The sequence below is a fragment of the Electrophorus electricus genome, chromosome 8 (assembly GCF_041902795.1).
Source record: "Electrophorus electricus isolate QZ-2024a chromosome 8, ASM4190279v1, whole genome shotgun sequence".
Taxonomy (NCBI): Eukaryota; Metazoa; Chordata; class Actinopteri; order Gymnotiformes; family Gymnotidae; genus Electrophorus; species Electrophorus electricus.
This window is the reverse complement of record NC_137504.1, coordinates 13,532,222-13,557,883: the sequence shown is the minus strand read 5'-3', so window position 1 is coordinate 13,557,883 and position 25,662 is coordinate 13,532,222. Positions and strand designations below refer to the sequence as shown.

General features: G+C 45.1%; 1 protein-coding gene across 5 annotated transcripts; it reads left to right on the top strand.

Annotated features, from left to right (window-relative positions):
* Positions 1-138: 138 nt before the first annotated feature.
* On the top strand, positions 139-25,200 carry aff4 (AF4/FMR2 family, member 4). 5 transcript variants are annotated; one of them, XM_081719436.1, is made up of 20 exons: positions 139-430; positions 8,044-8,170; positions 9,725-10,507; positions 10,911-10,955; positions 11,128-11,214; positions 11,511-11,541; positions 12,289-12,361; positions 12,695-12,778; positions 13,366-13,516; positions 14,067-14,882; positions 15,113-15,192; positions 15,908-16,133; positions 17,241-17,329; positions 19,010-19,073; positions 19,379-19,515; positions 19,718-19,789; positions 20,515-20,608; positions 20,889-20,932; positions 21,349-21,566; positions 21,673-25,200. In XM_081719436.1, the coding sequence occupies exons 2-20, from the start codon at positions 8,048-8,050 to the stop codon at positions 21,798-21,800; spliced, it is 3,345 nt and encodes a 1,114-aa protein (XP_081575562.1). In that variant the 5' UTR covers positions 139-430; positions 8,044-8,047; the 3' UTR covers positions 21,801-25,200. The 5 variants fall into 5 exon arrangements, with proteins under 5 accessions (XP_081575562.1, XP_035383241.1, XP_035383244.1 ...); XM_035527348.2 differs by having other exon boundaries at positions 140-430; positions 14,064-14,882; XM_035527349.2 differs by lacking the exon at positions 139-430 and adding an exon at positions 5,405-5,560 and having other exon boundaries at positions 14,064-14,882.
* The last annotated feature ends 462 nt before the right edge of the window (positions 25,201-25,662 follow it).

The following is a 25,662-nucleotide window of genomic DNA, read 5'->3' as shown; positions in this document are numbered from 1 at the left end:
ATTTACGATCCTTGGTTTAATTTGTTCAGTACTATCGAATTAAATTGAACGGCGTAAATATAACTATTAAAACCCCCAAATCCCAACCCTGCTCTGCGTTTTAGATTTGGTGCGTTTCTCGTAGTGGTCACATGACGTGATAGTTTAGGAGCCCAAATCAACCCAGTGGCTTCTAAGATCTACTCTCTTGAAAATGGTCCTGAGATATTATAACATTTTGTCAGACAAGACAATGGCGAGTAAACGACCTTCTGACTCATGGCTTACTTAGATGAAGGGGGCTAAGCATTTTTTAGAATTTTTACATTTTTTAATTATCCCCGATGACACATTTATTTGGGCGCTTCATATACTAGCTAGAAAGTGGGGAAAAGACAAAGAGAAAGGCTTTCAATAGCTACAATGGTTTGGGCCTAAAAGAAGACAAGAGGTAAGCAGAAAAAACACTTAAGCTAAAACTTACGTTAGATTCGCTAGGAAACGTGTTTTTTTACCATGTAGGTTAACTTTTGCGAGCAAGGAGCATTTTTATTAAAGATTAATCGAGACGCTAATTGATACGTTAGCTGCCGCAGCTAGCTAGCAAGCTAGGCTACATGTTGAGTTGTGATTATTGGTGCATTTTTAGCCTTAGCTACCCAGCTATGCAGCTAAACAACTAGTCACGCGAATAGCATAACGTAAGAGAAAGTCATATCACAGAGACAATGTCTGTGTGCGTGTTTAAATTAAATGCTTTACCCGTTTACATATTTAGTTAATGTTACTTCATCTGTAACCATCATGATTCCTAGCTAGGTGTTCGTTAGCTAGTTCCAACTAGAGATGGCTTAACCTATTTAGCTAGCCATCAAATGTTGGAAGCTGACTTCCTAGTTGGTATGGGTCAACTTGTTAGGCTATTTATTTTCTTCATATTTTAATGGTACCATCACAGGTATCAAGTGTGGAAGCTAGAGTATGGCAAAACTTCGAAACGAGAGAACCCCTATTTATCCTATTTTGAGTGGTATAACTTCTCCAGGCCTTAGCGTTTAATTGAGTGGTAAATTGTTGGCTGGTTAGCTAGCTAGCTAATGATATTGGAATGCAATGTCTTTGGTAAGTTGTCATATATGCATTTTATAGCGAAATTGATCATTTGTGGTATTTATTGTGCAGCTCTACCAAGGGAACCACGAAGTAGCTAGCTTAAGTTAGCAACATAATTTTTCTAGTGGCGACTGACGTCAATGCTTTGTTCTCGTCATAGTCCAGGAAATGACAACATAAGATAGCACGTTCATTTCTGGAAAGTACATACGTAGCTAGCTAATTATTAAAAATCGTTTTCCCATCTGCATAACATGGTGACAATGGCAGGGTTTCAAAGGCCTATCTTTAGTGTTAGGGAGCTATCCCTAGCCACGACCTATCAACAAACACAGTCCTTTTACTATCAACATTCCCATCCTTTTATAAAAGAAAATATCTGTTCTCTGCCAGAATGTTAATCTTAGACTGTTGCTATGTGAAGAGGTAGCTGCCTGTTTCAGTTTTAACATTGAAACCAACTTGACACTATTTTGATCGGAACTTTGGCATGTTCTCTTAAGGTTTCTGCTAGGATTTCTTGGTCTTGTGTTTATCTGGCCAACTGGTTAGGTTGCCTTCTCTCCAGCCTGGTTCTGGACAACTCCTGGATTTATCTGTTTGTTTGTTTTTCTTTTTTTGTTTGTGTATTTCTGCTGTTCTGATGGCACAACTTTTTTTAAATGCAGTCAGCTCTGATACTTGTTGTCGACCGTTTGTAGTGCATTCGCAATCTAATATCAGAATTTAGATTTGCATGGCCCTATGTCAAGTAACTATCCATTTGGCATCTTTTTGTGTGCATAGAGGCCATTTTAAAACTAAGAAGAATAGGGGAGAGGCAGGCAGTAGAATAAGTTTTACTGCATAATTAGCCCGCTCACTCATGCGTGGACACCTAGGCTCCTGTGAGACATAGCTTAATCAGTGTGGCACTGGCTGTGAGTTCTGCCCTTCTTGAACTGGGGCAGACTTTATGGTATTTATATAAGCACGCACACGCAAACACTTCACTGTATGCATTTGAGTCAAGGAGGATTTGGGCATTTTGTGTGAACATTCTAGGAGCGCAAGACTCAAATGTGGCCCCTCGTCAGGTCAGTAGCTCTGGTGACAGCAGTTGCTTTCCGGAAACGCGGCCAGTTCTAAAGGCTCGACCGATCATAAACCTCGTTTCAAGTCCTCCCTGCAGTACTTCCTGTTTTAGTTTTGCTCCATGGCTTCAGTTAACCGTTTCCTCTGTGGCTCTGTGAAGAACGTGCAGACGTGCTGCCTCTTCTGTCGTCAGAAGACGTTATGTAAAAGTTATGCAAGCAGCGCCGGGCGCGTTTATTTTGGGTTGGACGGTTTTAGTGTGTTTGGCTGCTAATGTCATGCTGTGTCTCATCAGGCCTTTTCACGTTTCACACGGCGAGACGTCCATGCAAACGCAAACCCAGCCTCCCCTTCTGTTAGTCAGAGCTTGAACAGAGCTGAAACCTCAGGACAGATTTATGTAAGATCAGTTGTTCCACTCACTGAGGAGTCTTGCTAAGCTAATAGCAGCATTACTCATAGCCTCATCTTGGTAATTGCCAAGTGCCCTGTGATGGTAAGATTTGCCCAGGAAAAGTCACAACATATATATCTGATGGGAATATACATTTACTATGTTGCAGATGTGAAAACAGTTGCCCAAGTAAGTTTGATATTCCGAATGCAGACACAAAGAACACTGTTAGGAGTAATTTAAAAGTATTAACATTTTCACAATTACAAAAAAAAAAGTATCTTATATGATCATGCCTGTGGGAAATGGAGTGCAAATTCCTTAACGTAGGCAATGTCTAAGTGTAGAAATGGGGAAATGAGTGTAAATGTGTGCATATGTTGAAGAAGAAAATGGAGCGGGTGGTAGCCGGTAGCGTCTGTGGCACCTAACTCATCTCAGAGTAGTAATCTCAGAAAAGTCATCATTTCAGTGCGATTTCCAGTGAGTCAGCAGTTGAATGGCATATTAAACTCCCTAGAGAAGTAGCATCAACTGCCGCTGAACAGCAGCTGTCGTATCACTACCAGAATCTGTAGGGGTGAAAAAAGGCTGAACCAGATTACTATGGTTCCTCTGTCAGTAAAGTAAATTCAGTATTTCTAGTGGGATAACAAGAGGCAATGTCTCTTTAAAAGTAGGGCAGCCAACAGACAAATTTAATCCAGAGTCTCTTGGGGGAAATATTCTTTTGCTCTTTGCTGACAGGTTCACATGTTTGAGTGTACAGAGCATCTTCACCAGAATGTGTGTTGATTGTTTGCCAAAACACACTGTGTTTAACTGTGGTGTGAGCTGTCCCAAATGGTTAAGCTGTTGTTAGGGATCATGTCAGCAGGAAAATATGAAGGAAAAATAATTCTGCCAAAAAAACTACATCCAAGTGTGCAACATTATTAGCTTCAACAAACAAAACCCCATAACATACATTTTGCTGGCTGCTATTCAGGGGATTATAGTTACTTAAATTCTGGTATCTAATATGAAGTCACATGTCCTCCTTAAAATCTGTTTGCATTAATGTGCATTAATATGTTTCATGTCTTATATCTGCCTTATTATAAAATTGATTTCCATGTAGCACAATATTGGACACATCTGTTTGACACTAGTAGAATCCCAGACTAAAAGCATCCTGTTGTATCTTGTGAACAAAGCCCTACTAAACCAAAACAAGCAGGCTAACGCACATCCATCCATACAATCCAAACACACAATTGCTCAATATGTAATTACCATTTAATTATTAGCTAATTGGAAATTCCTTCGTAATAAATTGTGAGGGGAATTCATTTCATTGTTTCACTTTAAAGTCTAGAATATTTGCATTTAGCCACTGTGATCCTTGTCCTGCCAGCCCTATTTAAAACTCTTCATGCCAGAGAAAGACAGGATGTGTTTTATAAATTCATAACGCCATATTCATATATAACCTTTGCCCACAGCGAAGCAGTCCACATGAAACTTTATTGCTTTGTTTAACAGGAATGTAGTAATTGCAGGGTCAGTGTCCATTATGGGGCAGCAGATTAGAATGTTAGATTGGGTGATGCGTACGAGCCTTTTAAGATGGCTTTTTCTAGCCCAGCACATTCATTTGGCAAGATTTGCTGAGGGTCTGTGTTTCTATTGGATTCTATTGGGTTGTGTGTTTAGCAGAGATTAAAGCACAGCTTCCAACATGCTCTAACTAGTTATCCATTTTGTAGTTAGGAACGACCGGTCACATCAAAGGTTAAAACAACAACAACAAAAAACAAACAAACAAACAACTGGTGGTGTGGGTGCAGTTGTTGTGCCCTTGCCTGAGACGTATTGCATCATGCCACACAGCAGGGATGTGTGCTAGCGTTTATCCAGCAGGTGTGTTTCAGTATGCGCGCACCCGCGCGTAATGCTGAAGCCAAGCGACTATGTGGTTGGCAGGACACGGGATGGGCTGACTAATTTGTGTGTTCCCACTTGACCAGACCATAACCAGTACTGTTGGAGTTACAGGGGATGTAGAGCTAGGTGAGTGGTGGGTGAAGGGTGGGGGATTCTGGAAGACTCTTACATTGCGGGAGATTGCCTCATTAGAGACAGCATGATCTGTATTTTGGTAGGACTTCCCCAGCTACAGCGCAGGTTGAAAACAGCACTGCTCCTTTAAGAAATTTACACTGGCAGTGCTGCTCTGAGCTCAAGTGGGGGGAGGGAGGCTGTATATTGTGAGCAGTTCCGTGGTTGGTCAGGTTCTCTCAGAATGTGACATCACAAGGCGGAGCGACTCACTGGCATAAAATAACATCTCCTTATATGGAATGAAGCCGACTAAACCATTTTCAATAGGAGGTGTAAGTGTGTTTCTGAGTCAAATGTTAAAACCTGATGAAACTTCTAATGCCTCTCTATCTACAGATACTTTTGCTTTTTACAGAACTGTTATCCTTATTGCTTTGTTTGATTTTCTAGAAGCTACAGGAGGCCTTTTCTCTGTCAGTGGGGGATTTGCTCCCCAGTGCAGGAAAAGTTTAAACTTCTTTCCTGTCAAATGTTCTGTGTTGAGAAGAAGCAGAGCCTTTAGCATAGATAACACAGACATCACTTGCCAACAACTGCCAAAGCATGCTTCTTCTCACAAGTAAGAATTTATACAGCATAGGATTGTGTGGCCAGTGCTCAGTTTGATTCTCTGAGTCAATGAAGCTCCATCTCCTGCCTTGATGTATTGTTCCTCGACAGTACTCCCCCTATGTTTGAGAGAATAGTGTCTCCCACAGACCCTCCTCTCCGTAAGTCTGATTTATCTCTACTGCTAGGAAATACACCGTTGCTGTATTAAAGTGTGTATGCTGCCGATCAAAAAGTCACCGGAGCCAATCAAAAGGGGCGACCGGGAGCGTCCCCCGAAACAGCTGGAGATTTCTTTGTATTCCCTTCCAATGGTTCATTGGGGGAGGCTGTGGTCTTTCAGTCAGGGTAAGGAGAACTAGTTTTTCCTCAGCCATGTTTCTGCTTGGTAGTGTTGTTGACAGAGTTGTGGATCTACCAACCAACCACATCCTCAATTCTTGATGTTGAGGTAATTTCGCTGAACACTGATCAGGTCTATCAAGGCTGATTTAAATTTGTTTTATTACTTTGATTCTGGGCTTAATGTTACTAGTGCTATTTCATGATTGCATTCAGAGTAGGATAATAATGTAGACAGATACTGTAGGTCAGTCATACACAGTTTATTGGTATCAGGTTCTTGTACACAGGTACACTGTAGTCATAGGCTAAAAATGGCCTTCAGTGGAGAAGTGGCTACTACTGGCCAAACTAAATCACAATTTGTGGCCAACACACTATCTGATGACCATAAGGCATCTTTAACATAACTTTCCTATGCAGTGTCAATACAGTATGATTGTCTCATTCTATCTGGATTTCAGCTGAGCTATATGATGGGCAGAACATAAGCAGGGAAGACTTTTTTGTTTTGTTTTGTTTTGTTTTGTTTTTTGTCATAGACCGTTAGTGAGAAAAGATCAATGACTTTAAATGAAGTTGGTGATGATGGAGCAAGCTGCTGAAATGATTTAGGTCAGCTTTAAGTTCAGCTGGACCATTTTCCAAATTGTCAAGATATTCAAACTACTGTTTCTTAGTCCTCAGGTTGGCGTTACTGAAACTGGGGGGGGGGGGGTGCTCTGGGGTTTGAATCGCTGAACCATTCACACACTTAATGAGCACCATCAAGCCGAAGTGTTTCGAAGGCGTACCGACAGGGCAACGTGAGCGCTTGAGCCTGTTTAGCTCAGGTAAGCCGCAAACAGCGTCAACCAAAGCGTTTGCTGAGAGTGTCCGGAACATGGTCGGGATGTGAAACGGTGTCGGTCAGGTGGCCCAAGCACCAGCTTGCGGCTTGGGCTTTGTTGTCTGGTCGATTGCCACCACCACGCTGCTTGTGTGCTGGTTTGCGCCAATACCATCCAGGGAGGCCGAATTGGTCACTCCCCGTAGCGAGGCCGTAGGTGTTCTTCCGGGCTGAGGTCTTCCATTGGATCTTAAACCGGTCATCTGCTGGCCCTTTAGATTGAAGGGCTGTTTCTGATAGTCTTACACCTCTGGTTCATCTACAAGCGGTTGACCTGTTTAAAAAGCTGCAATCTCGCCAAATGTGTTGACTGATTCCCCTTGTAGATGTTATAAGTGTTTACAGTCTTCCTGAGCTGGACATCAGCTGCTGTCTTTGACATCTTAATGAATTTCTTATGCCCTAGATCCGGGCATCTCACATCTCTGCCTTTATTTGGAAGGTTACATTGTAGCCAAGGTTGGTTGGTTGGTTGGTTGGTTGGTTTTTTGAAGACACAAATGACCATTTCCGTAACCATAGACGTTTGCTGTTGTAATGAAGCATTTGTTACCAAACGGTGTTCCCATCCTTGATAAGCTTCCACTGAAATGTCCGACAGTTTTGAGTTCCTTAAGGAAAAGAGTAAATGATTTTCCTCATTCTTTTGGTCTAGCCCCTTGAAACCTTTAAGCAGAGCCGTGGAATTTTATGCTAACGTTGCCATAGTTTGGGTGACTGAGGAAGCAAGAAATCCCAGCCTCCCTGGATGGCTTCCTGTGTGCTTAGAACTCTCTCTAGACATTTGCCTGTGTCAGCAGACTGCCACATGGCAGTGGCCGTTGCGTGTGCGCACACACGTTTCGCCCCAAACCGAGCACTCGGCCTTCACGCTAGCAGTTCACCTCTGGCTTCCCCAGTGACCAGGCCACGCTACCTCTCACCTATCAGCTCCTAAATTGAACCAAGAGAGTGATTAAAACCTGCCTGACTATTGTAGTCAGTCATCTCGGGTTTCCTATGTTTTACATTGACTGTGTAGACGGCGCATTAGTCATTGTGTCATAGAACATGCAATTTCCCCTGGCCAGTCTACTAAAATGGATCTCGTGTTACTTGTAGGCCAGATAATAAAACAGCACTTTCTTTTACAGAACCCTTCTTTAGGGACTATTGCTTGTGTTTTTAAGATATTGATAATGATCGAGGTATTCATAGGCAACGTAAAGGTTGATTCAGTCATTTAGTCAGCTTGTGTAGTAGTGCTTAGCACTGAGATGTGTAGAACGCCTGTATTAATGGCCTTAATATGTTTATGGCTTTAGGGCTTTGCACATGGACATTTGTCTTCAGTGCATGAAACAGAAATAGATGGTCTAGTTCAATTCTATTCACAATTCAAACCAACGCACTAATTAGTGTTCAGAAGTCCTATTTAGCTCTTTTTAAATTAGCACGGTGTTTGTCTTGGCAGTGGGACATGCCCCTTTTCAGTGGGCCTCTTGTCTTTTGCCATTGTTGTTCACATGTACCTTGGTTTAAATGTGGACCCAGGCTTTGGAAAGCTGCTTTTCTCCCCCCCCCTCTTCTCCACGCTTAGTGACTGTGTCTCTGTTGTTAGCAACATGAACCGTGAAGACCGGAATGTGCTCCGTATGAAAGAAAGAGAAAGGAGAAATCAAGAAATCCAGCAGGGAGGAGAGGCCTTCCCAGCCAACTCCCCGCTTTTCCCTGAACCTTATAAAGTTGTAAGTTTTTTTTTTTTTTTCTTTTCTTCACTTTTCTTTTTTCTCTCTCTCTCTCTCTCTCTCTCTCTCTCTCTGTCTATCTCTCTATCTCCAACCGTAGTTTCTCTCCAAGATATCCTCTTATCATTTTATTATATTGTATACAGCCTTCAATAATGTTTATGTTTAGAGAGGAACTGTTTATATTTCTCTCTTTATGCTCATATCTTGAGAGTCAGAAAAATTGTGAGGTAAGTACGCTTGGTTAAAATGCAGCAGTCGCAGTTTCTGGCCGCCCGTGTGCAGCCAACTGACCTAAAATGGCTGGCGGCGAAGCGGAGAGAAAAGTGGAGCTTTACGCTTGAGATTCAGTTTCGCCCTCTCCGCCGCATGGATTACATTCCACCAGGTCCTCCCGCGAAGTGCGGTAAGCGATTAACCCCCGGTCCCCATTGTCGTGACACCGCCCCCCCCCCCCCCCCCCCCCCGCAGGCCGCATTCCTGAGTGGCACTTGCCTGTCCCCGCAAACCTCCTGCCCCACGCTGCTCACAGCAGGTAATGGCCTGAATAGAGGATGCGTGACCTTGCGCCGGGAGGCCACGCTTTATTGAGTCCTCTCCTAGCCCTGCGTGCTGAAGGACCAAGCCGGTCACGATCCAAAACTTCCTTCCCTGATAGCGCCGTGGTTTGCCTTGCGGCAGAATTACATACAGGCCCCTAGCCAAGCTGAAAGGAAAGAGCCCTTAAGCTGCTTTTATACAGAGGCAGGTGGCTTGCTTTACCTGGCCAGTGGACCCACATGACGCACAGCCAGAAATGTGGATAGAGGGTCGAGGCAGTCAGGAGGCGAGGCTAATGCGGCAGACCTGTGGTCCCTCCTCTCTTAGTGAGAGCATATCTTGGTGCTTTCCACTAAGTGTAGCACCTCGGAAATTGCCATCTATCTGTCGCTGATTGTCAGGTGTAACCCGGAACTTGGTTTTTGATTAATTTGTGCAAACACGTTTAGCATGGCACATATAATATCTCTCTCTTTCTCTCTCCAGCAATGGATACTGTATCTTCTAAGCATGTCGTTGGCAAGTAGATGCGAACATGAATAATGGGTTAAGGTGTCTTGGTGTATTTGACAATGTCTTAGTGGGACAGGCAGGTGTAAGAGGAATGGTTATCCTTTCTGCCAACGCAAAGCTCATGTGACCATAGGGTCTGCTTTGGCTGACTCGCTAATTGACTTGGTCTTTTTACAGTCTGCCTTTACTAAACAACAGAAGCCTGTCTTCATTAATGAGCCAAAACCCTTCAGCCATCATCTCATATGTTCTTATTTTCTTGATGCTGGTTCATAGATTTTATTAGTTTGTTCATTTATCTGGCCCTAAGGGTAAGTTCCAAGGAACTTTGAGAGTTGCAGGTTTGCATACTTTTCCATGTTTCATTTAATACTTGGTGCTTTTTTTTTTTTTTTTTGGCATACTGATCTAGTACTGTTCCATCAACAAAAAAAAAACAAAAAAAAACAAGCAAATACCAACCAACTTTTTTTTTTTTGTCTTTTTGCACCCTCTCTGCAGTCCAGCAAAGAAGACAAACTTTCAAGTCGCATCCAGAGCATGCTGGGGAACTACGACGAGATGAAGGAGACCATGGGTGAACCTCCCATGTCCAAGCTCCTGGCCAAAGCTTCCAGCTCGTCCTCGTCAGAGGACAAGTCCATATACAGCGAGCAGAGAGTTGGAGGCAGCCAGAGCCAAGGCAACAAGTGGACCCCTGTGGGCCCGGCGGCAGGCCCCTCCCCCTCCGCCTCATCCTCGTCCAAGTCACAGGGCCGCCCGGGCTCGGCTGCGCAGAACGCTCATGGCGGCGGCGGGCAGCGCGGAGGAGGCGGAGGCGGGCAGCGCCACGAGCGAGACTTTGCCGGCGGCAGCAACAAGAAGCCCAGCAAGCACGAGCACAAATCGCACGCCACGTCCAGCCCGGCCAAGCCTGGCTCGGCCAGCTCCGGCAGCCACGGGCGCTCGCTGGCGCCTGAGCACCACGGCAAGGACCGCTACCGCTCCAAGTCGCCCAGGGAGCGCGAGGCCAGCTGGGACTCGCCGTCCCGTGTGCACTCGTCCTCGTCCTTTCCCGGTGGCCAGCACTCCAGCCAGTCCTTCCCCCCGTCGCTCATGTCCAAGACAAGCTCCATGGTGCAGAAGCCCACGGCTTACGTGCGGCCCATGGACGGCCAAGAGACGGCCGAGCCCAAAACGTCGTCAGAGTCATATGGAGGCCAGTCGCACAGCGGCAGCATGGGCGAGATGAAGACCAATGGCAAGGCGTCGCTCACCAAGCTTAAGATCCCGGCTCCGGACGGGGTGAGGCACTTTTCTTCCTAGGCTGGGACCTGCCGTTAGCTGTGGGCGAAACGGGATTTCATCACTGCCTTAAGAAAATAAGTTAGAGAAAGGCTTCATATTCCTTTCGAAAATCTTTCAGAAGTGTCACATCAGATATCCCATGACATTCAAGCACAGGCGAGTCTAGGAAGAATTTGTGATTAGAGAATCTCTGTGATCATAGTAATTTAACCCTGATCTAAGCTCTAGATGACCAGCCTCGGTAGGAGCGCTTCTCATCATGAAACCTGTATCTGAAGATTGAGCGTTTGTGACAGGCATCTGGCACCATTCAGGGTTTTACAGGGTACAATGCAGTTCTCAGATTTGCGCTTTATTTGGCAAGTTCTTTGATGGTGACTGACCTTATTTGCCTTGGCAGGGTTCCATGGCCGGAGACGCAAGCTGTGTAGACGAGATTTTAAAGGTAAATGCCATTATGTATCTGCAGTGATCAGTAATGTAACACTGCATTACAAAGGTATTGGCTTTAATGTCTTTCTTTCCAAGTTCTGCAGAACTCACCTCTGCCATGTCTCTGTCTCTCCCTCTCCCTCTCCCTCTGTGTCTCTGTCTCTCTCTCTCTCTCTCTTTCTCAGGAAATGACTCAGTCCTGGCCTCCTCCACTCACAGCCATTCATACACCCTGCAAGACAGAGCCTTCGAAGTTCCCCTTCCCCACTAAGGTCAGACTTAGCTTCAGGAACGCTTTGCTCCCCCCAGACAGCTGCCGTATACCGATATGTGCTTTGCCGTGTACTTCAACGTTAGCTGTTTATTTTGGAGAGCCCAGAGAACTGTGGCAGGTTTGGGGAAATGAGTCACACTCGAGTCAGCTCCTGCAATGGGCCAGTCCAGGGGCTGACGGATGGCAGCCTGCGTGGGGATTGGTTATGATCTGGTCATACGCTGTAATGTCTACTTGGCCATACGGAGCCAGGCCTTTCTTGACTTGATACCAACCTGTCTTTTATTTTTGCAGGATGCACAGCATGCCGGTTTTGGAGGACTCAGTAAGTATTCAAGATGAATCCATACACAATCTATAAAATTAGAAAGATGTCCTATTCATTTTTACTGATTTAACTTCAGTCTTTAGGGGACGCTTCAGCCTTAATGTTGCTAATGTGTCACAACAATGAAAGTTCGTGTTGTGAGACAGAACTAGGGCGATACTCTGAGTGAAGATACACTGTGAGTCTAATAGATGTTTGAGAGAAAAGCTTCTAGGGCATAAGAACTTGCTCAAATCTGGAGAGAAACCAGTAGATTTAGCCTAATCACAAACATTGAAGAGTGGTGCTTTAGGTCTGATAGCTGAGAATAGCCAAGAGTGTGTCAGAGCCAAGACCTGGCTCGTGGAATTTGGGCAGATCACAGCCAAAGATCATCTTTAGGTCATATTGGGATATTACAGTACTAAAAAAAAAACAAAACAGAACAGTGTAGTTGTGGTTAGCCTCATCTTACATGTTACCACTGTTGGGCCCCTGAGCAAGGCCCTAAACCCTAAATTGCTCAAGTTGTATTCAGTCATAATTGTAAGTCGCTTTAGATAAAAGCGTCAGCTAAATGCTGTAAAAAAAAAAAGTCATCTTAAGTGGTGTGGCAGCACAAACTCAGGCATCGATAGCGGGGTGTTAGCACTTTTGGCTTGAACTGTGCCTTTAATCCTGAAGTGATGTGTCCAATCTAACACATTATCTCTCTCTCTCTGTCTATCTATCTCTATTTGTCTATCTTCTCTATCCCACCTCCAGAAAAATGTATCTCAGGGAAGGGCTCCTCCACCAGTCAGCAGCAGGCTAAGGCATGCGATGGCGACCAGTCCAAGTGAGTCATAGATTGGTTTGAGCAGCCCTGCCAGTTCTCTTGAGAGATGGGTCTCCCTTTTAGGTTTTCGTGTGACTCCCAGTGTTAGCGGTTTCCGATGTGCTAATTTTGCTTCCTTCGTTGGTTTCTGAGTAATGCAGTTCGGTCGGCCCCACACGCTGAACTTTTTTTTTTTTTTTTTTTTTTTTTTTGATTTTCTTTCCTTATACTGGGACTGCCCCAGACCTCTAGGGGTTTTGATAATTGCTTGACGATGAATTATTTGGAAAATCTAAAAAAAACAAACCAAAAACCTCCTTTAAGTTTTTCTCTCTCTCTCTTTTTTTCCCCCAGCATGCTACATGATGACCTGAAGCTCAGCAGCAGTGAAGACAGTGATGGAGGGCAGGACTCCGCAAAGAGGAACACCTCCGCCAGGTACCGGAGCGGGCCCACCCGCCCAGAGCCGTAGACAGTCCAAAACACATCAGCACATGAGGGCGCAAGGTTTTTTTTGGAGTGTAGTACAAAAGGGTACCAGAACAGAAGCATTTTGATTGCAAAACTGATGTAGGACCTCTGCGCGAAACGTCCTGTTTCCCCGGAAAACTCATATACTATGCTACAGTTAGTACCTACTCTAGCGTACTGTAGGTAAAGATATACATTTATTACATACTCTCCAGTACACTACAGTTAGTACCTATTCTGTCTTTAACTACAGTAGGCTACAATTAGTACCTACTCTATATCTTTAACTACAGTATGCTACCGTTAGTACATACTCTACAGTTAGTACCTGGACCCTTCTCCATGTATATGTAACATATACAAAATGGGGGTGGGGTATTAACACTGCAAATAAACAGCATGTTCTAGAATAATACAAGGTATATAATATTTTGAGCAGACCATGTGTTCATAACGGAGTGCGTGTGTGAACCTGTGTGATCCGACGCGTATCCGCACGCTTGCGTGCCCGTCTGACCCGGACGTGCGCTGTGCATGCGCCGTTGTGTCCGCAGCAACAACAGTAACAATAACAGCGAGGGGGCCGAGCGGGAAGACTCCAGCAGTCACAGCGGCTCAGAGAGCAGCTCCGGCTCGGAGAGCGAGAGTGAGAGTAGCTCCACAGACAGCGAGAGCAATGAACCACCCCGCCCGGCCTCACCTGAGGTGCGCACACACACATGCGCGCACACACACACAGACACAGACACACGCCCACCTGAGCCCAAGACTGTCTTCTCCCACAAATATTTATACTGTTGCTTTGTCTTAGATTATAGTGAGGCACACACCCACTCATAGCCTGAGGGAGCTTCTCTCACTAATATTTGGAGTGCATTTCCTATTCCACTGTGTCTCTCACTCACACACACACACACACACACACACACACACACACACACACACACAGCTTCTTTTGACCCTGCATTTTCATGTCATCAATTCATGGCCAGATGGCAAGTTTTTTAGAACACATGTAAGCACAAAACAAGTTAGTATGTCATGAGCCTGGTGAATAGAGTGGGTCATGTTGTTTGGCGTTTACAGTAAGACACATTGGTTGAGCATATGCCACACTGCCAGCCACTGTGTATATGATTTTAAAAGGCAGGAGAACACCTCACCTTTTATCTGCCAGTGAGGAGGGGTCTGGATCTGTGCCTCTTCTAGCCTCTGCTAAAAGTGAAACTTTTTATTTATTTATTTTATTCAGCAGCGTGAACAGCCCCCAGCCAACAAATGGCAACTGGACAACTGGTTGTCAAAGATGGAGGACCGCGAGGCCAACACGGGCCGTGGCTATGGCAACCAGGGCTCCAAAGACTCCGCCCCCACCCCGAGCCGGGACCTGCGGGCCGCCCAGAAGGGCTCAGAGAGTGGGCGGGGCCGGCAGAAGTCGCCCGCCCAGAGCGAAGGGGGCGGGGGCGGCGGCCAGCGCCGCTTTGTGGGCAAGAAGCAGCCGAAGAAGTCGGAGAAGCCGCCGGTGGTAGAAGAACCGAAGGGCGGCCTGAAGGTGGAAAGCGAGCCTGCACCGGAGCCACCACAACACCGCGCCCGCGCGCCCAACAAGGGCCCCCGCAAGCCCAGCATGCGCAAGGAGCCCCGCCCCTCCTCCTCCCCACGGGCAGTCGCCGCCGCTGCCGCTGACAGGCGCAAGGCCCGGGCTCCTGGCAAGACGCCGCAGAAGTCGCGCGAGTTCGTGGACACGGACCCATCGTCGTCCGACTCTGAGGGCGAGGAGAGCGCGCCCTCGTCCTCGCAAACACCCAAGTATGCCGAGAGCATCCGCACACCCATCGGGGAGAAAGAGCTGCTGTCACCGCTCAGCGATGCAGACGAGCGGCCACCGCCCCCACCGCCCCTCCCCCGCCAGCTGCTCGTCACCATCGACCTCAACCTGCTGAGCCGCGTGCCCGGCAGACTGTGCAAGGACGGGGAGGCCAAGGCGGACAGGGACGCGGCCGGAGAGAGCAAGGACTTCCAGAAGCAGCCGGGAGAGAAGGGCGCCAGCAAGGGGAAAAGGAAGCATAAGGTACCTCATCCGGGAACGCTAGTGGCCCACCGAGTCATGATCTCAGCCGAACAGGATGCACGAATGCCAGCTTCTGGCAACCTGATTTAGTGTGGCGTGGGTTTTTTTTTGTTTTGTTTTTTACTGGCTGTTGGGGTTCAGCGACCCTTTTGTCTTATCCTCTCGTTACACGTCATTGGTCTTGTCCGTTTATTGTCACTGTAACCACTGGTATGCTGCGTTTCTTGTAGAATGACGATGATGGCCTCAAACCGGACAACAAGAAATCCAGGCTAGAAGAAAGGTCCTCGCACCACAAGGCGAATAAGGAGTAAGTGCGCCTTGCTTGCTCAGGCCTGAAACACGGGGTGGCACTGGTGTCCCACAAGGCCGACCATACGCACACACACACGCACAACCCCTCCCAGTCTGCAGAGCTTCTCCGCTCCCTGTTACTGGAACACTAAGGAAAAGGAAACGGAAAGCACACACAAGCACACTTGCAGCTGTCGCTTTTTCTTTTTTTTCTTTTTTTTGTTTGCCATCTAAAATAAACAAAAATGCGGACGTGACCGCTTGGCTTTTTGTTTTTCACCATTGAAATGCACGTCGACGTGGCTTTTCACGAGCAAAAGGCGTTCCTCATGCCGCCCTGAAACACAAGCCGAGCTGTGCTGTGGAGTGAGATCCTCGCAGCTATTGCCTTTCGCTTCCTCCGCACACTGGAGGTGAGGCACACAAGTTTCCTGTCCTCCCTGGTTCTGGGAGCTCAGACACCGTATTCCCTAAAATCCCATACATTTAAGAGCTCTGGAACCAGATGGGTCCTGCGATCGTAGTGGCGTGGTGGGGGCGGGGCTAACTTAAAAAAAAGGCGTTGAAAAACGGTGTGTCTGTTAGCAAATTAGCATTGATGCATCACTTTTTAATTTTTTTAGCATCGCATACCCAATACCGAAGCACTCAGGCATGCCAAAAGCCATTTTCCTCTGGCCTTTCTCTGCTCGGCACCTGACGCACACTGTTCCCCCCCCCCACCGTGCCAGGTCGTCGAAGCGTGGCCTGGAGAAGGATAAAGAGCCCGTGCCCTCGCCGTCCATGGGTCCGCAGCGGACACCTCGGGCGGAACAGCAGGGCCGCAAGCGCACGGCCAGCCAGTCTTCGGCCTCGCTGCCTGGCAGCACTGGCAGCAAGGAAGTCAGCAAGAGCAGCTCGGCCTCCAAGCACCGCAAGGGGGAGGACAAACAGAGCCGGAGCGGCCGTGACCCCAAGGTGGGTGGGGGCGGGGTGCATGCATCTGTGTGTGTGTGTGTGTGTGTGTGTGTGTGTGTGTGTGTGTGTGTGTGTGTCGGGGTGTGTTGGTGGGAAGGTGCATTTTAAGTTGCCATTTGCTCTCCTCCTCTTTGGTAAACACTAAGTGTGAACAGTATCATGTTGGACACGACCCATTCTTTAACAGGTCAAACGGATGCGTCCTTCTACTGTCAATATTCTTAAGGACTAATATGAGATTTTTTTACATGTGTATTTTTCGCTTTCAGTCTTTCCTGAAGCTCAATCTCAGTTCAACTTTTTCCTTAAGATTCCCCCCCCCCCAAATAATCCAGATTCCCCCCCAAATAATCCAATTGATATGGGTTCAGCTATGCCAAAATGACACTTTTTAATCATCACTTCTCCCACAACATTTATGCGTCACTGTCCACCCCCATTTTTTTCCTTGGCGTTTTGGGATTGTGCCCGACCAGCCCGTCTCAGTCAGATAAAGCAGCGTTTTCCTTGTGTATTCAGAGGCTCGCTGGCCCACTCTGAAACTCTTACGACTGGAGAAAGAGGAGAAAAACTTCGCCATAAAGAGAAGTGCCAGAAAACCTTACTTCCAAATTAATGTCTTTGGCACAGATTCACTCTGGAAGCCCTGAGAGGGCATAAATGGACACTTTGACATTCTTAGAAAGGTCATACAGCCGTACGCCTCAGTTTTGGATGGTTTATGAACAACGGCCCTTGGCCCTTGTGATAAATGACAGGCGCAGTTTTGTTAAAAAATGCCAAATGCTGTCAACAAATGAATGACCCAAAAACCTGAGTGGTACATCAGGAAGAGACCTCGTAATGTTCCCGTCCTGCCACAAGATTCCACAAGAAATACGTTTTAAGTTGAAGGAACACAAGGACCAAAAAAAGCTTTCTTTAACCCTTAAATGATGCCACCTAAAGTGCAGCCCAAAAATGTAGAAACGGATGCATCAGTGATCTGCTGATCTTTTTTCAGCCAGCAGTTTTCACTAATCACTAGCTGCTCAGGGTTTGTATAGTGATGACACTCCTGTGTCTTGGAAGCCTTTTTAACAAACAGTGTGTCCTTTCACCATTCAGGAGAAGAGCTCCAAGATGGAGAACCAGCTGGCTGTACCACCTCTTCCTTCAGATGGTTCGAAGAGGTCCAAACTGCACTTTGAGGACAGGTAATAGCAGACGTTCTGTTCCGACACTTAAAAGCCCAGGTCAGCTCAGTTTTACATGGTTAACAAGTCCTTTTAATAGCGAAGATGTGCATAAGAATAAGCATTTATCATGTTTATATTCAAGAAATATATATGCATTAATACATTTTCATAGAGGTTAAATACTCCAAAAGCTCCATGTTACTGCCTCCATAAGGCTGCGAGGGTGTGTCAGATCGCATTATGATTGACAGTGGCATCTCCTTGGCAAAAGGGAGAGTGGCACAGCAGGCATTATCAGTGTTGTTCAGCCGTACATTTGAGCCATCTGACTGAACAAGAGCATCTCCCACAGGAAAACAGACCACTATAAAACTCATAAATCACCAAGTGTGTCCAAAATGCTATCTGCTTTATCTAAGGTTGGCTCAGTTTTAAAGAGGGTGAATTATGTGCAGGAAAGCAGTCATTTTATATGGAAGGCTTTGAAATGGGGAAGCAGTCTCACAAGGTCTTTTAGCACACCTCGATAACGCAATACAGAGGATGTCTGTGATTTTTAATAGGCATCTCCTTGCAGAATATTCTTTTCATTCACAAATGCCAGCAAAACGGCATTTTGTACAACCCTGTGTGTGCCCTTGACCCTTGGCTTTAATCACACACCAACGTGCAATCGTTAACTCCATATGAGTAAAGCACGACGAACGGACATCCAACCTCAAGCGGTGTAGTGGGCGGTGCCCATGAAACACGCAAGCTGCCCGAACGCAGCAGGTCGGTGACATAAACATCCCACAAATTTGGATCGGTGCTTTGTCAGACCTAACGTCATGTACAGCAAAGTTAGTCCCACCCAACTCAAATTCACCAGAAGAAGGCAGGGGAAAAAAATCATTTAAAAAATCCATCAACAGGAAGCCCATCACACTTGAGTCTGCCAATTCATTACTCAAAAAGGCTACGATGGTAAGAAGATAATGATCAGAATGAGTAGGCTGGGGCCTTAAACCATTGCATGAAAGGTCACTCTGTGTTCTTATATATTATCCTTGCATGTGCTTGACTGCTTGACTAAATGAAACGGCAGACAGCAAAATTTTCTTCTCAGCATGTAGGATATTAGTGGAGATTAGTGGTTTCAAAAACCTCAGAAAATGTGCAGGCAGCTAAAAAGTCTCTAAGTGGGCGTGTTCAGCGTGGGGCCGAAGGTGCGAGCGCCAGTGCCGCTGGACTTGCGGAGGCGGCGTTACGGCAGGGGCGTGATGGATGATGGAGCTGTGGCAGCTGCGAGGCAAAGGCTGCAGAACCCTCCTCTGTACACTCCGGACTGCACATTTCCACCCGCACCGCTCAGCCGGGGCGACTCACAGAATATGGTTTTATCCATGGAAGCGATCCTCGTACTAGTACAATTAAACTGTGTACTTCATCGTAAAGCAACACAGACGCTGGCCCTGAGTGACCAAGGGCTTTTTAGGACGCCAAGCGCGTACAGTGTCTGCTGTCATTGCTGAGTTAGAAATAAAGGTGCATTTCTCAATTCTAATTGGTCAGTGGTTCGTTGCAGCTGAAAGGGGGGAAAAAAAGCCAATCAAAAGAAACCCAAAGCAGGCAGTCGTGGCTTGAGCAGTCCTCAAAATGTCTCGGAAGATGGCGGGTGACTTAAGTTGCCTCTCACTCTTGCTTTGTCATTTGCAGGGTCCACTCCGCTGACCATTACCTCCAAGAGGCTAAGAAGCTAAAACACAACGCAGACGCTCTGGTGAGGCCGCCGTTACGTCTCAAGTCATTACATTCTTACCTTTTAAATGAAAAGGGCCCTGGTTTCATGAGCACGCGAGGAGTGTCTCTCCGTTTTTGAACAGTCCCTCCCGCCTGATTTGCTGTGGTGCAAACACGTAAAGACACATTACTGTGGTTCCAAATAATTGCTCTTACTATTCTTGTGCCTAGCGCATAAGCACATGTCTCGACATCGCCTTGACGACCGTGTGTAAACAGGAAAGCACCCACAGCCCCACACCACCATCACCACCTCACTGTGCCGCGTTCCTCTCCGGCCCGCAGATGGACAGGTTCGAGAAGGCCGTGTATTACCTGGATGCCGTGGTCTCCTTCATCGAATGCGGAAATGCACTGGAGAAGAGCGCCCAGGAAGCCAAGTCCCCCTTCCCCATGTACGCCGAAACCGTGGATCTCATTAAGTGAGTACTGGTGTCTTCAGCACGGGGCATGGGGCTTAATTTTCCACCAGTGTCTACATTGAGTTCACCAGTGTGTACATTGTGCTTGGGTGCCAGTTGTGGTTGCCTTTACACTATATGATGTATAGGAACATTTAAATCCTCTCTTATGGACAGACAGAGAGTCTTGTGTTTTAATGTGCATGTGTGTGTTTTCTTTTAGGTACACTATGAAATTAAAGAGCTACATGGCCCCAGACGCTACTTCAGCAGACAAGCGGCTAGCGGTGCTGTGGTATGTAGTCAGAACGCAGGAGTTTCCCAAAATGGTGTGTGTGACCGTCCATGTTGAGGGCGTGTCTGCATGTCACATAGACCCTCCCCTGGCTCCCCTGTCGAGGTGTGCCCTCGGGTGCCAGGTCAGGGTTTTTTCACTCAAAGGGCAAAGGTTGGGCAGATTACTAAAACCACATTCATTGTGGATTGGAGCTGGTCACATGCAAGCCTAATGCAATCTTGTACGTTTAGAGACGGCATGTGCAGCAGATCTGTGGCGTGCACAGGTCTGATTATTCATGGACAAGTAATCCATGGTTCATATGGATTAATAACAGTTTGTGTGGTTCATATGGGTTAATGACCGTTTGTATGGTTCATGGTTCATATGGGTTAATGACAATTTATATGGATTAATAATGATTTATATGGTTTATGTAGATTAATAACAGATCATATGGTTTATATGGATAAATAACGGTTTACATGGATTAACGCATAACGGTTGTTCAGGGTGCCCAAGATAAAGCAAGAATATACTGCATAGATGGGCCATACTGAATGCATTCGTCCTTCAATCAATCAAAAAAAACAAAACAGTACTACAGGATTAAAGGATATTTTTCATCACCTTTATTAGCTAGCTGTGCAGGCAAATGGTGTTTGCAGTTGAGCAGATGGCTTCTCCAGAAACCCTAAACTAAGTTTACCCCCCACCCCACGGGTCCCTTTTGGTCTCTGCAGCCTGAGGTGCCAGTCGCTCCTCTACCTTAGACTGTTCAAGCTGAGGAAGGAGAGCGCTCTGAAGTACTCGAAGACGCTCACGGAACACTTGAAGGTAACTTTACTGCGTGCCGCCCCGATCCCACCTGTGAGAGGAACGGGCATGTTTGCCTCTGGAAAATTCATAAAGCCTTTAGATATTACTGCTGTACAGTTCATCTGGGGTTCTCTCACAATTCTCTGGTCTTGGGGGAATGACGTTAAATCTGCTCAGGGCGATTATTTCTGACACAGAAGGAACTGTTTATGGTTATGTGCGATCAATAAGTGAATGTGTGTGGGGGGGGGGTTTTTGTGTGTGTGTGTGTGTGTGTGTGTTTGTGTGTGTTTTGTAGAATTCGCTGAGTAATACTCAAGCTCCATCTCCTGGGATGGGAAAGTAAGATGACATCATCTTTACATCACTATATTGTTATCTAGTATTGGTAACAGTGTTGAAGACTGCTTTTACAGTTAAATTCATTGCCACCATCTAAAAATATTTTACTGAGATTGCTTAATTTTTGTCATTGTTGTTTAATTAGTGTTGTAGTTTATCAAACAGCAATGTACATCGATATATATTTATGAATAAAGTTACATTTCTGCTATATGAACGCTCTGGGCAAGCAGCATTTGAGTTCTGCTAGGTGCATATGCACGTTGAACGTTGAGATGGGCTTGGATCAGACTAATGATTCTCTAGTTCTGTTCATTGTCCATCTTTATGGAAAATGTAGTTTAAGATGGCTGTGCTTCAGTCATGAAGACAGGCAGGTCATGACCTCTGACCTCTCCCCTCTGCTCCCCCTGCAGCAAAGCGGCTGGCATGCCGTCGCCAGTGTCGCCCAAGCTGTCACCAGGCAGCGCGGGCAGCTACTCCTCCAGCAGCTCCAGCCAGAGCAGCAGCTCCTCCGTCACCATCCCTCAGCGCATACACCAGATGGCCGCCAGCTACGTGCAGGTCACCTCCAACTTCCTCTACGCCACCGAGGTGTGGGACCAGGCCGAGCAGCTGGCCAAGGAGCAAAGAGGTAGGCATGAGGGCTCCTCCCCCTCACCCTGTTCATAACTGCCCTTACCGTATGTGCCTCATTTTCATGTGCCATGTGTTCTCCTTTCTTTCCTTCTCTCTCTCAGACTTCTTCACTGAGCTGGATAAGGTGATGGGTCCACTGATCTTCAACACCAGCAGTATGACTGAGCTGGTGCGCTACACGCGGCAGGGCCTCCACTGGCTGCGGCTCGACGCCAAACTTGCCACATAAGTGGCTCCCGTTCCCTCGCTCACTAACACCCCCCTGGCCTTGGCCTCTGTCTGCAGTCCCATACACTTACACACAACGCTCCCAGAGTTAATCTGCCTTAGACATATATGTGACACTGTGTCCATTTTCTACACCAGCTTGCCAAAAAACGACCCACTTTAAACAAATAAAACACCCCTCCTTGGCCCTCATAAATATTCATGAGTGGGGAGGCAACTAAGTGCACATTTGTCAACTGAGCATTCTTAGGCTGCATTGTTCTGTCTGCATCGCTGGATCGTTCTAGGCCGGAATAAAAAAGAAAAGCCATCTCTTTTTTTTTTTTTTTTTTATTTATTTTTTTTTTTTTTTCCCCCCTCTTTTTTCCTGGTCTCAGTTTTAGATTTTCCTGCTTTCTTCTTTTTATTTATTTATTTTTTAACACCTACAGCTATGAACAACCATGAACAATACTTTGGACATTTTCAATTATCTTTTTCGGTTTTGTTTCCTTTTTTTTTAACCAAAGTACCTCCCTTTAACCAAAGGTGCTTTAAAACTAAGGGTTTGTGTCCTTTTATAATTTTTGTGCCTTGTATATGATACAGGAAACTAGGAAATACAGTACTTTGTTCACCCACACGGACTTGGTCCTGGAGCGGAGTTGCGTCATTAGACCAGGAGCCGTGTGTCCCAGGGCAGGGCTGTGGAATGCTAATGGACTTTAGCCGTAATCCGTACAGAGAGCATTCCATTCGCTTTACACAACGTTGTGAGGCTAAGCTGCATCATGGGTAGATATCACTGCGTGTGTGAAAATTTTTTGTCTTCATGAGCGCTGAGCCGAAATGGTCATCTGAGCCTGATGCAGCCATGCCGTGGTCCTTAAAGATCCTCCAGTGTATCAACATTGAAATGTGTGTCAGTGTTTTTTTTTTTCCTGCTTTGATTTGTTGACCAAAAGGACTTAAAGCATCATTTTAAAACTTTAGTGATTTCCTTCAGTGTTCTTACAACATCATGCTCTAGATCATGAGGCAGGAAGACAAAAAAAAAAAATCCTCTTTCAGAGTCTGTAACACAGTATATATTTTGTTCATGCTGGCTAAGGCTTTTTAAACTTAGATTCTCTTTAGCCGTAGCTTCTCTCTTCCTAAGCACACAAGTATTTTATTACTGCCGCTTCAGTACCTGGCCCAATCTAGATTTTATTTAGATACGGAAAATCCGCTTTGTTCCAAGTTGTGTTTTCACTAGAGATTTTTCGGCTTGAATACAGGGTTGTAATATGAGATGTATTTCTATTCTATATGAAAATGTCATATTTAAATATTTAATGTCAGTCTTGAGGTTCCCTTTATAGCATCTTAGTCATTTGTGTAGTACAAATCATTTAAAGGAAAAAGTCATCTAAGGAATATATTTATGATACATGCTGTCAATATTTACGGTTTATATATACGATGCAGTATATTGCATATTAAGAGTGTTCTAGAGGAAACCTGCCCAGAAAACAGTAGTTTTACTTCTAAAACTGTATCGTTCCATAGCAGTCTCGTTTTGTCTGAAGTGTTGCAGTAATTCAGGCATCACTGGTTAAAAAGTCGTCAAATAAAACCTTTTTGATGGTACAGTAATAAAACAAGAAGAGCGTTAATATCTCAGCAGACTGAAGTTACTTGGTTCAGTCCACAGTGTATTAAATGCTGGAAAAAAATACCATCTCTTGCACTAGAAACTTATTTTGTAGGCTCCCTGTTTTTTCTGTAGGGACAAACTGTTATTTCTTCTTGCCCTCTTTCAGAGTTGAGGAAGAAATCTGTCTATGCAGACCCCCCCCCCCCCCCAAACAGCCCTCATAACTGACTCGGGCAGTAGTTCAGCTGTGCTGTGTGACTTTCAGAAAGTATTACACGTGGACTTTTAAACCTTGAGTTTGGTTCAGCTACAGTTAAGATCATTTCTTCCTGTTTGTCCCATCAGGGGAATGTTCAAGCTTAAGGTGTCCTGTGGTCGCCTCCCCTGAAAGTTGCAAATTGTGCCCAGTGTTTTGCCATTTTATACAAGATGGAAAGCCAATCATTCCTTGTTTCTGAAGCTACCTTACCACAAGGATTTTTTTTTTATTAATCAAAAAACATGAATTTTCTCTCTTGAGAAGCATGTAGCATGTTCAGAACACGTTCAGCATATTGGTGACATGTACTTGAGGCGAGTACTGTAGAGTGATCAGCAGTGCTGGATAGACCCCCCCCCCCCACCTTATTGTCATTAATGTCTTTGTAATTTATTTGAAATTGTAGACCATTACTTAGCACCCACTGATCATACCTGAGCAGGGTTTTGTTACTTACATATTGGCTAAACTTATGCACTACTTTCATTTAAGTATAGGTTCCAGAGTGAGAATAACTACAGTTTCGTAGGGGTGTCAGAGATCACTAGGGCTGTCACGCCACTTCTGTTCATCTGTTCCCTTTGCATGTTTGCGGTTTTTTTTATTTTATTTTTTTTACTTGAGCGACAGATATTTGTTTCCCTACTGTGTTTTAGACAAGTTTATTTCCAGGTTAAGATTAATCAATAATCCTCTCATTATTGTAACTATAAACCAGGGTAAGACAACTTTTTCTGACATCATATACAAATACAGAACACTTGCATGTTTCTATTTAAATACTACACTGTACAAATGTACATAAAACGTCTCTTTTAGGGTAAATTTTTATGGGAGTTTAAAATTTGTATCATGTTGTAAATAGAATGTGAATAATATACACATTTTTCATTACTGACCTTTTGATTTCTTCCTCTTTGATTTCTTGAAACTTTGGACTAAACACTGTATGTCAGTATGTGTTTTATTTCTGTTTGTTTTTTTCCTTTTCCCGTCACATCTATTACTGTGTTGTTCTTCAGCCACAGTGCTGTCTGCTTTTATCATTGAAATTCATAGAAATGCTTAGAATGTTTATGTACTGTATGATATTGTTGGTCTGCTCCAAATCCTGATGTTGGCAGTTGACCCTAAGGAAGTCATCTTCATTCATCTAGGACAGCGGTAGCTTGTGTTGTCCTTCTGAGATGTTTCTGTATGTTGAACTGTTCTCGGTGTGTATATGTTGTACTCATTCTGTGATTCACAAAATACAACTATCTTGGCAAAGACAGTTCAATATAGTCCAAAACAGTTTAGTTTTAAAGTATTGAGAAGAGATTGACCAGAGAAATTTACAAATATATTATGGATGCAATATGATTTATGTTTTAAAGGTACTCCCATGGGCCTTGATTATCCTAACTTGTAATTTAAAACAATTTTTGTGAAGTGAGTATTACTGGATACTAATGGGTTTTTTGAGTCTGTTGCGAGCATTCTTTGTATTTTGCTGTATTGAGAATAAAATATATGATTATTGAAGTTCCTCGGTTTTCCCCTCAAGAGACATCAGGAAAAAAAAAATCTGCATTCTCCATGTCTGGGTTTTTGGTATTGCTACATTACTGATATTACGGAGTAGCTGCATCCCTATTGTGTACTAAACACTTGTACTGTAAGGTATATACTAAATAGTACGGGTTGGTAGGTTATTACACAAAATATTAATGTATTACTCTGTCTTGCTACGCCTACATGTCGTTGCAAGCTGTGACTTGGTTGCTTTCGACATGGCTATTAAACCTAAAATAGCCTGATATTCTGCCTCATTTACAAATATGGATGGCTAAAATGAGCTAGCTAACTAATTAGATAGGTAGCTACTAGCTAGCTAACTTGCGCCCCAAAAAAAGTGTGTTTCAAAAATTATTTTGGTCACATACTCCATATGGCATAGTGATTTGGGGCCCAAACAGGATATAAGTAGTATGTGGAAGGCTGTTT

Excerpts from the sequence above, each read along its gene's own strand:
- aff4 (XM_035527348.2), top strand. The coding sequence starts at position 8,048 with ATGAACCGTGAAGACCGGAATGTGCTCCGTATGAAAGAAAGAGAAAGG. Across the intron at positions 19,790-20,514 it reads AAGCGGCTAGCGGTGCTGTG|CCTGAGGTGCCAGTCGCTCC; the intron begins GTATGTAGTCAG and ends TGGTCTCTGCAG. Across the intron at positions 20,933-21,348 it reads CCATCTCCTGGGATGGGAAA|CAAAGCGGCTGGCATGCCGT; the intron begins GTAAGATGACAT and ends CTCCCCCTGCAG.